The sequence below is a fragment of the Vitis vinifera genome, chromosome 7 (genome assembly GCF_030704535.1).
Source record: "Vitis vinifera cultivar Pinot Noir 40024 chromosome 7, ASM3070453v1".
Taxonomy (NCBI): domain Eukaryota; kingdom Viridiplantae; phylum Streptophyta; class Magnoliopsida; order Vitales; family Vitaceae; genus Vitis; species Vitis vinifera.
The window spans coordinates 1,536,526-1,550,825 of NC_081811.1; the positions used below are offsets into that span (position 1 = coordinate 1,536,526).

The 14,300-nt window shown below is 32.7% G+C and overlaps 1 protein-coding gene across 3 annotated transcripts; it reads right to left on the reverse strand.

The window, feature by feature from the left end:
* Positions 1-312: 312 nt before the first annotated feature.
* On the reverse strand, positions 313-12,652 carry LOC100254453 (F-box protein SKIP17). Of its 3 annotated transcripts, none has more exons than XR_786136.3 (13): positions 12,130-12,652; positions 10,711-10,886; positions 9,176-9,370; positions 8,964-9,074; positions 8,202-8,287; positions 7,971-8,092; positions 2,292-2,356; positions 2,104-2,176; positions 1,970-2,032; positions 1,798-1,862; positions 1,621-1,695; positions 1,252-1,479; positions 313-678 (listed from the first exon to the last, which is right to left on the reverse strand). XR_786136.3 is itself a non-coding variant. In XM_010653666.3 (12 exons), exons 1-12 carry the CDS (start codon positions 12,481-12,483, stop codon positions 1,305-1,307), a joined length of 1,599 nt encoding a protein of 532 aa, XP_010651968.1. In that variant the 5' UTR covers positions 12,484-12,652; the 3' UTR covers positions 1,032-1,304. The 3 variants fall into 3 exon arrangements, 1 of the variants encoding a protein (XP_010651968.1); XR_786135.3 differs by having other exon boundaries at positions 1,252-1,518; XM_010653666.3 differs by lacking the exon at positions 313-678 and having other exon boundaries at positions 1,032-1,518.
* Positions 12,653-14,300: the final 1,648 nt, after the last annotated feature.

Below are 14,300 nucleotides of genomic sequence, written 5' to 3' on the forward strand. Positions count from 1 at the left end.
TTCCAAATACTTTAAAATGTTTTCAAACACTCATTTTAAAAGTATTATCAAATAAAACTTTGGTGGCTCTTTCAATACAGTTTTTTTTTTTTTCAATTTCTATTTACTTATAGAGACATTCATCTTCCTACAACATAAAACTTTTGCCTGGTTGAAAATTATAAAAGTAGACTAATATAAATGATTTCAAATTAAATTATGGTTGAAAGGATGGTACAATATTTTGATCTATGTGACAATTTTTAATGATTGATATTGATTATAAAGTTTAGATATAGCATAATGATATGGAAAATTCCAAAAGGCTACTTATAAAGGAACAGGCTACAGGCATCCCCAATGGATTGATTTATACCTGCACAGTAACTACAATTGTGATAAAATGTTGATCACAAAAATATATATATCCGCCATTAATTTGAGCTGCATGAGCCATAGGCCCAATGATTGCTTCCAAACAGAAGGAAAAGAAAAGCCCCCAAATGGCTTCTCTAGTTGAACCCTAGTAAGGAAAAAAGTGGGGGGAGGAGAAGCGTGGGGTAGAGGCCTGTTTGCCGAAGTCAGTATAGACCGACCGAACAGCAATTCTACAGCAGACTCAGATCCACAGGAATTTGCACAGCTAGAGCAAATTCCACTGTCCGCGAGTAGAAATCATACTTCGTAAAAGTCTCCACCCTGGTTTTTGTATCACATAAAACACAATTAGAAAACACGAAATATTGCATGAGAATCTGCATACGTACCATGACATATATTACAAATACTCAAATTATAAAAAGGACATTGACTGGGTGCCCGAGTGCCCCTGTCAAATATGAACACATCAAATCTGGATGTGGATTCTTAGGCAAATGTAATAGCATTTGATCTTATCTGTCAATGGTGTGCCCATTTCCAAAATCCACAACATAAGAAATCTTGGGTTTGGCTCTGTATTTGGGGTTTAAATCCACGATCTCAACCCTCTGAATCTCCAAAATCAAAAGATGACTAAACAAATTGGAGGGTATCTCCAGGCTAACTTTGAATTTAAAACAATGAAGCAAAGCTTTCATCAAAATCAAATAGCTTTCTGTTTTGCACTGTTTGCACATTAACCACTAAAAATAAGTGAACTGCTCAATCTAATTATTCTGCTCTAAGGACAGCTAAAATTTTCTGATGAAGAGCAGCATAACAAGACGAGTCAGAACCTGAAGAGCGAGACGGGGGAGGGGGGTGGAGGGAGAGAGAGAGAGTGAGACGTACCGAAATCATTTAGTGGCCATAAATTCCAAGTCTTTCAACCATTGATGTTTCTCCTACACAGCCAGGATGTCCACCTCGTCAGAACTTTCCTCATAGATTACATAACCAGTCTCTCGACCATCTTCATTGCCACTGCCCTGATCACTATTATAGCTGCTCTCAGATGAACTCATAGACACTGAACTGTCTGATGAATGGCTGCTCAGCTGTGACGACAAACTGGCATCACTGTTTAAGATGTCAATCATTTGTTCAATCTCAATGATACTGCAAAAGAAACCAGAATCCCGAAAAGAAAAACAGTGGTAACTATCCAACTATTGTCATATTTACTTCCAAGTTCCAAGGATTTCAATTATATAAACCAACCTTCCCTCTGAAGGGAACTCAGCCAGCAAGCATATATCAGGTCTTTCCTCCGACACCTGCTTTATAGGAATCATACTGCAGAATATGCACCAAAACATTATTGAAAAGAAAAACCAGAGGAAAATAATATAAAAATGAAAAAAAAAAAATATCCATCCCAAAAGAGAAATCTGTTACCTTGAATTATAACATCTGTAATACCAGTCCCCTTCGGATGCTAGACCTTCTCTGTTGGATATGTCCTATTTGAATGCATAGTCAGATGAATAAGAGACACCAAGAACTAAACCTAAATTTCATGAACATACAAATCAATGTGTAAGAATGTCAGCATGTTATATCTACTCACAAGGAGTCTCAGTAGCCTGAAGTCTCCTGCAATAATTGCTGATAAAAACTTAGCAACCTCCACCTGTGCATGACAACATATAGGGTTTCAGAGACACAAAGAAAGAAAGGGGAGAGAGAGAGACAGGTCCTCACTTCTTTGAGATGCATGCAATCCCGTAATAATAGAACCTCCAATAGATTCCCACCAGTGCTGCTGCCAAGGTTCCTGAATGAGAACAAATTTGCTAATTTCATCAGAGGCAAACTTTGGGGGACAGATTTTAAATATAGGCACCATGGAAGGATTCTAGAACAGTATTGCCTATAGGAGAAACGCCTACCTTAAAAAGGTGCCAGTGATTGAGTAGGATGTCGAGAAATCAACGTATTTTAGTTTATGAAATCCCTGCACAAATTCCACAAAAGATTAACCTGTAGGAATTTCAACTGAAAACAGTTCTCCATCACCAATTTAGAAGCAACTTTTAATTCGGAGGACAAGCAAACAATGTAGGGAATCCCAAATCACTCTGTTCCTATCATAGAATCAGGTTAGGTGCATGCAAACTTACCTAGGGCATCTAGATCCTTGCAATGGAAGCAAAGATACAATTTTTAATAATAAAGGATCTAGATTTATGGTTTCAAAAATATCTTTGAAGATTTGGATGTTCATAAATCAATTCCTTTTGATGAAGATCAATCTTGCAACTGCCGGAAGTCTTGTATACCCAAGATCTTTCGCTTGACTTGTTTCTTAGCACTCAAATTGTCACACCTCGGATTCTGGGCAACTCAGAATTCGACTTGTGACCCCAGGTCAAAGGTTTGACTCTAAGGGTTAAGCCTATCCAATGTAACGATCAATCCTAATAATCTGATTTTTTTTTTCTCAACAAAACAATATCTAACCCCAAATAAATTTATTAAGCTAAGATTTACTATATCATATTATTTTATTTCATTTTATTTAGCTCCAAAACCAACCATCACTTGTTCACAAGTATAATAAATCCATCAATCATCTTCTCACCCAAAAGCCCAAATATTTACAAAAAGGTTTTTCAATTAATAAAATATAATGAAGTTACAAAAGTTCCTATAACTTAAATTAGTACATACCAAAATATAATATAACTGAAAAACAACCATTATTATGGCTCTTTTATTTTCTGGAACACTTCCTAATCTTCCTATTCACAACTATATGACTACTATTATATTCAAAATAATAGTTTGATGTTTTGTAATAAATTTAATTAAGAATACAATGGTATTTTTCGTAAGGTAGAAAATCATAATTTTAATATAATTTATAATTGTGGAGTGTGAAGTAAATAAAAGTAATTTAATTTATTATTAAAAGAAAAGGACATGCGTGGTATTTCAAAATTTGTTTAATAATAATTATATATATATAAACGACTTGTTGGGCGCGGGGGGAGTGAAAAGAAAAGAAAAGAAAAGAAAGAACGAAAAGAGGGAAATGCATGGGAGGTCGTTGTCCGCATACCACCGCCGATCCGATTATGAAACGATCTTCAATTGTGATGAAATTTCAGACAGGGATAATTTTCAACGTGGTGAACACTTCTATGGAGTCAGATTTTTTATCCGAAAATTGGATTTTCTACTGTACAGGTAGGGGTGTGTTTTCCCTAAATTTCTCTCTTGACTTATTTGGGGCTTTTCATTTTGCTTTTATTTACTTTCAAAAACCTCCATGGAAATGGGTGAGTTGTTGGGTTGAAATAGATTGTCATATAGTTTTCATTTAGATTGTTTTTGGAAACTCTAAATGTGTAAAATGATTTAGTTTTGCTTTGAAAATGTTAAATGGGAAGTGACTAAAAGTTTAATGCAAGATAAAAATATTAGAATTGTTGGTATTTAATTGTTGTTCTTGTGATAGAATTAACTGGATTGTTGTGGTTGTGAAATTTTTTTATTGGAATATTAGTTGATATATTTTTATGATTGTTGTCATGTTAGAAATTATAGAAATTTATTGGTGATATATTAGTGTTGAAAATAATGAAAATTATTTGTTAAAAATTTTGAGTACTGAGATATGCTTAAAATGATTGTTTTATATTAGAGATTGTTGGGAATTAATAAAATTAGGTTATAAATTATGTTTTGTGATATTTGGATTATTGGGAATTTTTCTTTGATATTTGGGATGATATAGTGAAAGAAAAATTGTTATATTGGTTGTTGGAAATTATTAAGCATGTTGGAAAGAAATAAGATTTATGTGACTAAGGTTTAAATTATGTTTTGATGATGTACAAGTTAATTGTAAATTTTCTGTGATGTTGTGGTGATTAGAGTGAAGAAAAATCGTTGTGTGGATTGTTGGAAATTATGAAATATAATGGGAGTAAATAGAATTAAGTCTTGGAAAATTGTGGATGTTAAGGTATGATTTGATTGCACTTCATATAAGTCATGGTTGTGTGAAGAAAAAGAAAAAAATTGAAAAAATGGTTGTGTGAAACGGAAATGAGAATGAAAAGACCCCAAAGATGGCAAAAATGAAAAGAAAAGAGAAATAAGAAATGGAAAGACCCTAGAGAGAGCGAATTAAGAAGGGAGTAAGATCCCTAGGGTGAAAGATTCAAAAGTTTACCCCAGGAAGACACCAACTGTGGAGTGTATTTGGGTACGGACGCGTATCCTTTGGTAAAAGCCTAAGAACAATAGTGCATTGCTTGATTGCATGTAAGCATTTGCATCATGTTGCATTTGGAAGAAAGATTTGTATTATTTATCAATTGTATGTTTGAATATATTATTCGAGACTAAAATGACTCATTTATTTTGTAAATTTACAATTATTGATATGCTAGACATATGATTGAATAAGAAAAGTGATAATTCTAATTGATCTAAATGTGTATGGTTGTGGTTCATTTAATGTATATAATGTAGATGTAAGATTACATTTTAGTATATGATTGCGTTTTATTGACCTAGAATTTCTAAACCATGTGGATGTAAAACACCCTACTGAGTAATGTGGAAATGTTCACCCTTTTATTTTCTAAAATTTTTAGATGTAGTTATAGTTTATGAGGAACCACAAGATCAGGAAGTGTTCCAAAAAGTCCAGAAAGTAAAAGAACCACAATAGTGGTTGGTTTTCAGTTATATTATATTTTGGCATGTACTAACTTGAGTTATCGGAACTTTTGTAACTTTCATTACGTTTTATTGTTGAAAAACATTTTTGTAAATATTTGAGCTTTTGGATGAGAAGATGATTGGTGAATTTATTATACTTGTGAACAGGTGATGGTTAATTTTGGAGCTAAATAAAATGAAATAAAATAATATGATATAGTAAATCTTAGCTTAATAAATTTATTTAGGGTTAGATGTTGTTTTGTTGAGAAAAAGAAAAGAAAAAAAAATCAAATTATCAAGATTGATAGTTAGCTTAGATAGATATAACCCTTAGGGTCAAATCTTTGACCTAAGGTCACGAATTGAATTTCGAGTTGCCTAGAATTTGGGACGTGACACAAATGGTGGGTGTTTGGAGGATAGGGCTCTATCTCTCTAGATGGTGGAAGAAAACAAAAGCCTAAAACCCTAAGCCTTAATGGGTATTTATACGGTTCCCTATTAGGTTTAAGTAACTTAAGTCCACCAAGGGCTTTGGTCACTAAACTTAGCATAAAAAGAATCTTAATTAATTAATTAACCCAATAGAGCTATCCAATTAATCAATTAGCCCAATTCAAAAATATCATTCACTAACCCCTTGTGCAACCTTGTAAAATTACGAAAACGCCATTATACACATAAATGAACCAAGAGTCAATCCAACCCTCATAAATCATACTAACAAGGTATATGAGCTCAAGGGGTAATAATTGGGACCCATAGGACAATACTAACTCCCTCATAATCCAATTATGAATTTGATTCAACATCCTACTATAGAAAATCAAGTGCACTCCAATACCCTATGTAAATAACAACACATTAAGTGCTCGAGTTTGTGACCCATCATCCATTGTATATAGTCTTCCTATGAGATGATGTTCGTAGTCTAACAAGGTGAAAACTATCAACCTCTCAAGACTACCTCTACTATTCTTGAGTTACATATCCTCCTATTGTGTGATTATCTGACATATCTCAACTCAACAAGAGTTTATGTCAAGTTCTACTTAAGGAACTACTATGACCATAATTTACATGAACACACCTCCTTAAGATTATCCAAAGACGCATATTGTCTTAATTTCATGAGATATCATGGTGCCTTTATTGAAAATACCTATTCCTATTGGCTTCCATCAATAGTGACCTAATCCATAGAAAATATATGATTATTTTAGGATCTCACTTGTAAGTCAAAGCTAGTGTTGATTTTAGCACAAACTCAATATTCTCTCAAGGTTGAGAAATATTACAATATAGTAGCTTGGTGAAATCATAACCACCCAATAGCCTTATATCAATACTCATTATACGTTATGTTCAATGTGTTATCATACACACCAATGCACTCACGATAAGAAACTCACCTCGATGGCGAAGACCAACTATTCTTCCAATTAGGAAGTTGTGCACTACAACCTCTAATGGATTGCCTAAGCCCATGAACTAGCTGTAAACAAATCATTTACTTGCAAGGAACCTATGAATTGGATATTTCGTGCAACTCCTAATGTACTCAAGTCATGTACATTGCAAGAGATGCAATTCAGAATACTCATAAAGTATAATGCATGGAATGAGGATAGATAAAAGTGAAACTAATTAATAAATTCCAAATTTTATTACATCATGTCATGTTTTTAACCTCTATCCTAACAAACAAGACATCCCATAATCATCCCTTCTATAGGAAACAAAAAATAAATTAGATTTGTAGTAACTATTCAACATAAGTCTCTAACCCATTATAATTTTGATGGATAATTCCAACAAAGTGGAGATAAATCCGACTGTCAAAACTAAGACAATTAATCATGTAGATCTGCATAAACTGCAAAACTAAAAAAATAGCTAACAACAGTTATTATTAGAACAAGGTCCTATGTAACTTTGATGATGGATACTATTGTTGCACTCTTGTAATTAATAGAGTCTTAATTTTATGTTTTTCTATTTTTCATATTTTACTATTACTACCAAAAAACACTAAGCATGTACTTTGATGCATTTCATTCTCTTTATTTTCATACTTAATACTTAATAATGAAAAGGAAGAGAAAAAAAAACTATATATAATAAAACTACTTCCTCAATATGATAGTACCGAATTAGATCATAGAGAAAAGAATCCCATCCTCATCTTCGACAAAAAGAATACAAGTATTTAACGAGAGAGAAAGAAAGAGTATAAGTAGAAGAAGAAAAAGAAAGAGTGAAAGAGGTGTGCCCATGTTTTGAATAATGTGGACACACAGACAATGGTGCAGTTTTAGCTCTATGCCTACATCAGAAAATTGACTAATTGTAAGTAGATATGGATTTTTCCATATCTCCCCACTCACAGGGAATGGAATCAAGCTACAGTTTTGCTGGTTGTATAGAGACTAAAGGAACAAAGCCATGGGACAGATTTTCCAACTGAGATGATGGAAATAGTTAACCATATGGTCCATATCACAGTCTTTACTCATGCAATCACCAGCTTTTATAGCTTTTGGCAAATCCCAAACGACTATAGTAAATTCAAATATTTTAGGGAAGTAATAATTGAATCTTCACTAAGTTGACAATCAAGCAAAAGTTCATCGGTTTTGGATGTTTTAGTTTAATGGTAAAATATTTTCCAATAGGCAAATAATAGATATTAGATTAAAGAGCCTAACAGAAAGGACATATTTATTCCCTCGTTTAGAGGGGGAAAAAATAGAAACATTTTAGCTTTATATTTTTACCTAAACTTTCATAGAAACGCAAACCCATTGAGCAAGAAATGTACTTCAGGAAGCTTGCATTGTAAAGCTCGCATTATAAATCAACTAATCTTTTCTAGTAGCACAGGAAAATACCTTAACAAGTATGCGGACTTTATAGTCGTGTAGCTTAAACCCTCTAAGTGCCAATGAGGTTAGATGAGGACAATTGTTTACCAGATCAACACAGGTTGGTGACTTCAAACTGTCATCTCTACCTGAAAATTGAAGACATGTAGTGAGCAGAGTTTTCTCAGATCATGAAATAAAGAAAACAACATTTGCTTTCTATTGAAGGCAAAGAAAACATTGAACAAGGAACTATACCTGTTTTTGAAGACTCGAAGAATAAACGCTCTATCAAGTGACAATTTGTGCTCACTGACATCAGTGTCTGCCTTAATTCAACATGCCTGTTCAGAAGAAACAGAATGTTTCCTCATAAAAATTTGAAAAAACTTGGCATATAGGGGGGGTGGGGGGAACAGATAAACAGCCAAATTGTGAATGCAAGCCAAATGAAAGCAAAAAGGCATTCATTGAGCAAGGAGGCATAAAACCAAATCATATCCTTTCATCAAGAATACAGCAGATTGGAAAGAATCTCTTACCCTATCAAAGATACTGGTTACTAACAGAAAGGATAGATTACAAATCCATACCATATGAAAGAAAGCATGCATTCACTAAAGATACACCAAAATACATTTTGTTTTAATATATAAAGGAAAAGAGACTCTTTTCCTATCAAAGACATTGTACATTACATGGCATGCTAATAAGAAAGACAGAACTTCATTACTTCATATTCTGAGACATTACAACAATAGGGAAGGGTGATCAAAAGTTGCACATTAATTGTGTTATTGTGCATTCATCTTGTATCACAATGTAACTACTCATTCACAAATATACGCAAAAGCATATCTCATCATGTGCAGACAAATTGAAGGGCTTTGAACTAAGTACTAACATGTCTAGAATGAAAGCAAGGCTCAATGCCATCTTATGATGTTCCAAATGCAATCCCCCCAACCCCAACCAAAAAAGGAAAGGTAAACACAGGCAAAGACCAGGTAGGAGACTTACAGGCCAACAATTTCCAGATCAAGGAGAGATGGGCAAGCCGATAATGCTGCACATAGTGCTGTGTTATCCATTCTTTCAATGTTGTAAAGGTGCAATCTTTTCAAAAGGGCCCTAACAATGAATAAATAGAAGTAGAGATTAAGAACAAAAAAACAGGTCACATACACATGTATATGTACACCAGGTTCTCTTTGAGTAGTACTCAACCATACCCAGCAGCACCACTATCCCCACTAAGAGCAGTTAAGCAGGATCTGGAAAGAATGGATGATTCCTTCCCCTGTCTAGATCTTTTATCATTCCATGAGAAGCCAGCTGCATCTACAGAATTCCTGATGGTATAAACCAATGGCTGAGAAGATCCAGGTGACAAAGTTGGGCCAGGAACTATACCAAGCCTAAGAGACCTGTTTTTAGGAACAATTGTGTTAAGAACTATTTAAAGAGATCAATTAGTCAAAAAAAAAAAAAGAAAAGCCAAGTAGTGCAATGATAACTTCAAACTATTTGAGTAGTGTAAGAGAGTTTCATGAACTTTCTAACTGCAACAATTTGATACATCATCCTTCTTCCTAAATACTAAACAGCCTACTATTATGCTTGTATAAATGCTAACACCCATAGACATTCTGACTTTAATAAATTGACTGAACTGTCCTGCCTAGTTTTATGAACAAGAGGAATTTGTTCATTGGACTCTCAAACCCAACTAAGGTGGGACCAACATTGATCCTAGACCAAATGGGTCAAGGTCATGTTGAATTCATCGGCATGATAAGTTAGTGGTCAAATATGGTGGGGTCAGAGCAGCTTAATAGATTGCCTAATGTCAGCAGTTGACAGTGCATGCAGGAATCTTTTCATAATTAGAATAGACTGCTACTGTAAAAATTTCACATGTGCACCCCACTATTCTTTTTCCACATATACACATACATATTTTACATTAAAATACATAAAAGATTGATTGTGCCATTGATGACTCAATAACATCAGGCCTAGTGATCCTTAGCCTCAAAATGAGCTTAAAGCATGCACCATTCCTGTAAATATGCAACTATGAACCACCCTATTCAGAGTTCTCGCTTGGTAGCAAACATTCAAACTCCCCATAAACACTGGATAAGCCTGCAGTAATGACATTATGGACAACATACAATATGGTATTGCATTGCCAACAAATAAATAAGACAAAGCAATTCCCGGAAACATTAGATAAGAAATCGCACCTCCTTCCTCAATAAACTGTTATTTATGGCCTGGTTAGTTTTCTTCAAGACTAACAAATTCTTCAATTTTTTCCCTCAAAGTTCAATATTTTGTGGGTACTAAATAGTATTGAACCCCTGGGATCTGATACAAATCTTGAGCTTTTACAAGTGAAATGTTTTCTTGGGTCTTGGTTCTAATATGATTTAATCATATCAAGACTATTTGATTTAAAACAGTTTCTGTAATAGTTTCAGCAAGCTTATTTCCCAAAACAGTTTAGATTTTAAAGTTTTTTATTGATATCAAGAACATATTTTAATATCGAAATCGATATAAAAAACTATGTGATTAATATTGTTCATTAGATCTATAAGAAAAGATGAAAATAATTTTTAATAGGAATAAAAAGTGAAAATATCACAAGAACACTAATGAAAAGTACATGATTAACCAAATCTTTTGAAGGACTAAAATAAAATACAATATATGAAGGAAAGTAGAACCCAGCCAAAATACCTAGATAACAAACACTTACTGAAGGACTTTTCCAGCTCGTTGGATCATTGTAGATACAACTGCATTGTTGACCTTTGGAACTACTGTCGTCAAGTCAATATTGGCATAGCACAAAGGATCCATGGCACACTTATGGAACATTGAACAAGTAGCTGCAGTGTAGCATAGGCTTTGCGTATCTAACATAGAAAATACCTGCACATCAACATCATAATCAATTACTTGGAGGATCCACTTCCTTCTATAGAGAAAAAAAAAAAACAGGGTTAGTTTGCATTTGCTGCCCGATCCAATTTCTAACTTATTTAGATTCTGTTTGGATTTAGGCACAAAAAGGTGAAATGAAAGGAAAATAATAAAAATAGCTCAACAAAATATCCTTCTTATTATGTGCATGACATGGGGCACTATTTGGATTAGACTTGATCTTCCAACAGGTTTTTTTCATGGAAACTAGCACTCTTTTATTTGCCAACTATACCACTTTTTTCACACATCTTCAGAGTAAGGAAGATTTTTGTATTTGCCTACATTTAAGGAATTTTTTATTTGCTGACAATTAAGGAAATTTTCGAACTCGTCACAATATAAGAATGACTCAAAAGTTTATCCTCCTACAGATACCTGCATGCATGAGAACCAAGATTCTTTTTTTCAACTTCATACTTCATTCTAGATATGGCAGCAGTCCAACATCTTATAGCTTATTTTCTCAGAATAATTATTACCTCAAGGCAACAACAGTTCACACAATCCCAGGACAATCACTCCTGCCATTCTGATCATGCTATAATCTACAACACGATAATACATCTCATCTCGAACTACCAAAGAATGCAATGAGATGAAGCTCATAGCTCCATCCATTCAACACTAAAAGATAAGAAATTTTCGTTTCTAATTGTGACCATCATCCAAAACCAAATTTATAAACATCAATCTAATCTGAAAATACTAAAAAAATCCCAAAATAAAACCTCATCGTTTCCAACTACATATTTCTCCATCCCATAAAAAACAAAAAACAAAAACACACACATTACATATTTCTCGAACAACTCAAGAAATCACAACATTATGTAACTCGAAGTAAAGAAACCAAAAAGCAGTATCCTTGAATTATACTCTACAACAATCTGTTTGGTAGCTGAGAAAAAAGCAGGAAAACTTAAAAAAAAAAAAATTTAAAAAAAGCTCAAATGCTAGATAAATCATCCATTCCACATTCTAACTAAACCGAATACAATGACCAGGATTCTATCGTATAGATTTTCCACTTCAGGAGATTAAAAAGGTTTACAACAACATAAAAGGCAAAATCTTCAAATTCACATTCTCCTCCCCTTTCCTTTCAATATCCTCACTAATCACAGTATCCTAAAAAAAAGGGCCAAAATTTTCAGACCAACAACCAAACTTTTCCAAATGAAAAACACACCTTGATGGTGAGATCAGGAGGTAGAGCCCAGGTCAGCGAGTTATGGATCGAAGCGCGCTTCCGAGCAGATCTTTTACCCGCTTCGAGCAGCGCTGAGCCCAATCGAAGCGCGCGATCGATCAACAGGTTCTGATCGGAATCACAAGCCCTAGAATCGAGAAGCTTCTCGAAGGAGAGGTGGAGAGAGGGACCAGAAGAATCGGAAAGTTCGAGAAACGCCTCCAGGAGACCCTCCATTTGGTCCGATTGGGAAACCCTTGGGTTTAAGCAACAGTGAGAGTGGCGGAGAACAGGATCGTTGGCGCACACGCACGGCCGCTTCGCCATTGATGGAGCCTCAAGCAGCGTATCCATAGCGAGTGGAGGAGAGAGAGAGAGAGAGAGAGAGAGAGAGAGTGAGCGCCAAAGAGAGAGGGAGGAGGGGGAGAGTGGTGGCTTTATAGCGAGAAGGATCGAGTTGTACGGACAATATATTGGGATGACACCTGTGTAGCACGTGGAGATCAAGCGTGTGAAGGTTCGCCGGCAGTTCTTTCACTGAATCGATGATGTCAAGGCACCACCAACCACTTTTGTTTATTTATTTATTTGTTCAGATTTTCTGTGCCTTAAATTATGTAAGTTGGAATACTTTCAATAAAATTTGTATTTAATTTAAAAAAATAATAATTACACTTTATTCACTCATTTTTTATTATAATGTATTTAATGATGCTATAAAAACTATGGTAAGTTCGTATTTCATATCGATATAAATTTCTTATTTCTTAACTCTTCTTTATTTCCTTATTCTTTATTAAACAACACATTATCAATAAAAACATTTATATTATATTTTTTTTAAAAAAGACTTCTAATTTAAATAATTACAAGAAGATATGTCGTGATATAATTTTTTTTTTTATGTATTATCATATTTAATTGATTTCTTAAATTTTAAATTATTCATAACCCGAACCTATGTAAAATAAATGTTAAAAGTCATATGATCAAAAGATATATGAAAAATACTGTGTTTAAATTCATATAAGCAAAAGTATAAAAACAAACATGTACATATCATTTGCATAAATTTTTTAATAAAAAAATTAATATTTTGTATATAATAATTTTAAATTCTATTATATAACGTGAAGTTATACATAACAATTATTTTTTTAAATTATACAGCTAAAAGTTATATAAAGAATATTTTATAACTTGAAGTTCTTATCTTATATATTTGTATAAAAAAAATTGTATGACTCATAGCAAGCTATATAAATTTTATATATTTTCATTACGAGAAGTTACGAGGACTTATATAAATTTTTTGTTTTTGAATTGAATGATTGAAATTCTTAATTTGTTATGATTCAAATTTGATCTAAGTATCTTCTGGTAACTTTTTAAGCCATATAAGTTAAAACTTTTATATTATAGAAAACTAATACTTTTTTTTTTTAATAAATGTTTATATTTATTAATTGTATACTTAAAATATCGAGTAAATTTATTCCAAGATATTTGTATCCTAGTTCGTACAACATATTTAACAATTGATGTTGATATACATAAAGTAAACTTGATTATGAACTTTTAAAAAAATAAAATTATGTCACTAATAATATAAAATTTTATATGAATGACACTTTATATTTTATCATGTCCAGACAAATCCGATATGATCAACATAGTTATCGAGATAAATAATAAAGTACTTACCCATTACAAATTATGTAAATATATATAATAAAATTATAATTTTTTTATCTAGTGACTAATTTATCTACATCCGTGAAGGATTGTATGACATATGTAAGTTATTATTTTGATAAGACAAATTTTTCGCCGTTCGTGGGAAGAAATAGAATCTAGAAGAATTGCATAATTTCTTTTGAAAATTTTATTATATACAAACGAATATGATATATTGACGTCCCTTCAGTGTAGTTAAATAATTAAAGCAAAAAATAATGTCTTAATTAGACAAGTGACTATTATAACATAAAAAATAGAAGGAAAAAAGTGAAAAAAAAATCAATTTAAAATCAGTAAATATTTTATATATTATTTCAAATTTATTTAACTTATTTTAACTCTTTCATATAAATATTAAATAATTTGAAAATGTATAAGCTTTTAACTAATTTTAATTATATTTAATTTTCCTTCGTATTTTATATAATATA

Excerpts from the sequence above, each read along its gene's own strand:
- LOC100254453 (XM_010653666.3), bottom strand. The coding sequence starts at position 12,483 with ATGGATACGCTGCTTGAGGCTCCATCAATGGCGAAGCGGCCGTGCGTG. Across the intron at positions 8,288-8,963 it reads GATCTGGAAATTGTTGGCCT|GCATGTTGAATTAAGGCAGA; the intron begins GTAAGTCTCCTA and ends TCTTCTGAACAG. Across the intron at positions 1,696-1,797 it reads TACAGATGTTATAATTCAAG|TATGATTCCTATAAAGCAGG; the intron begins GTAACAGATTTC and ends CATATTCTGCAG.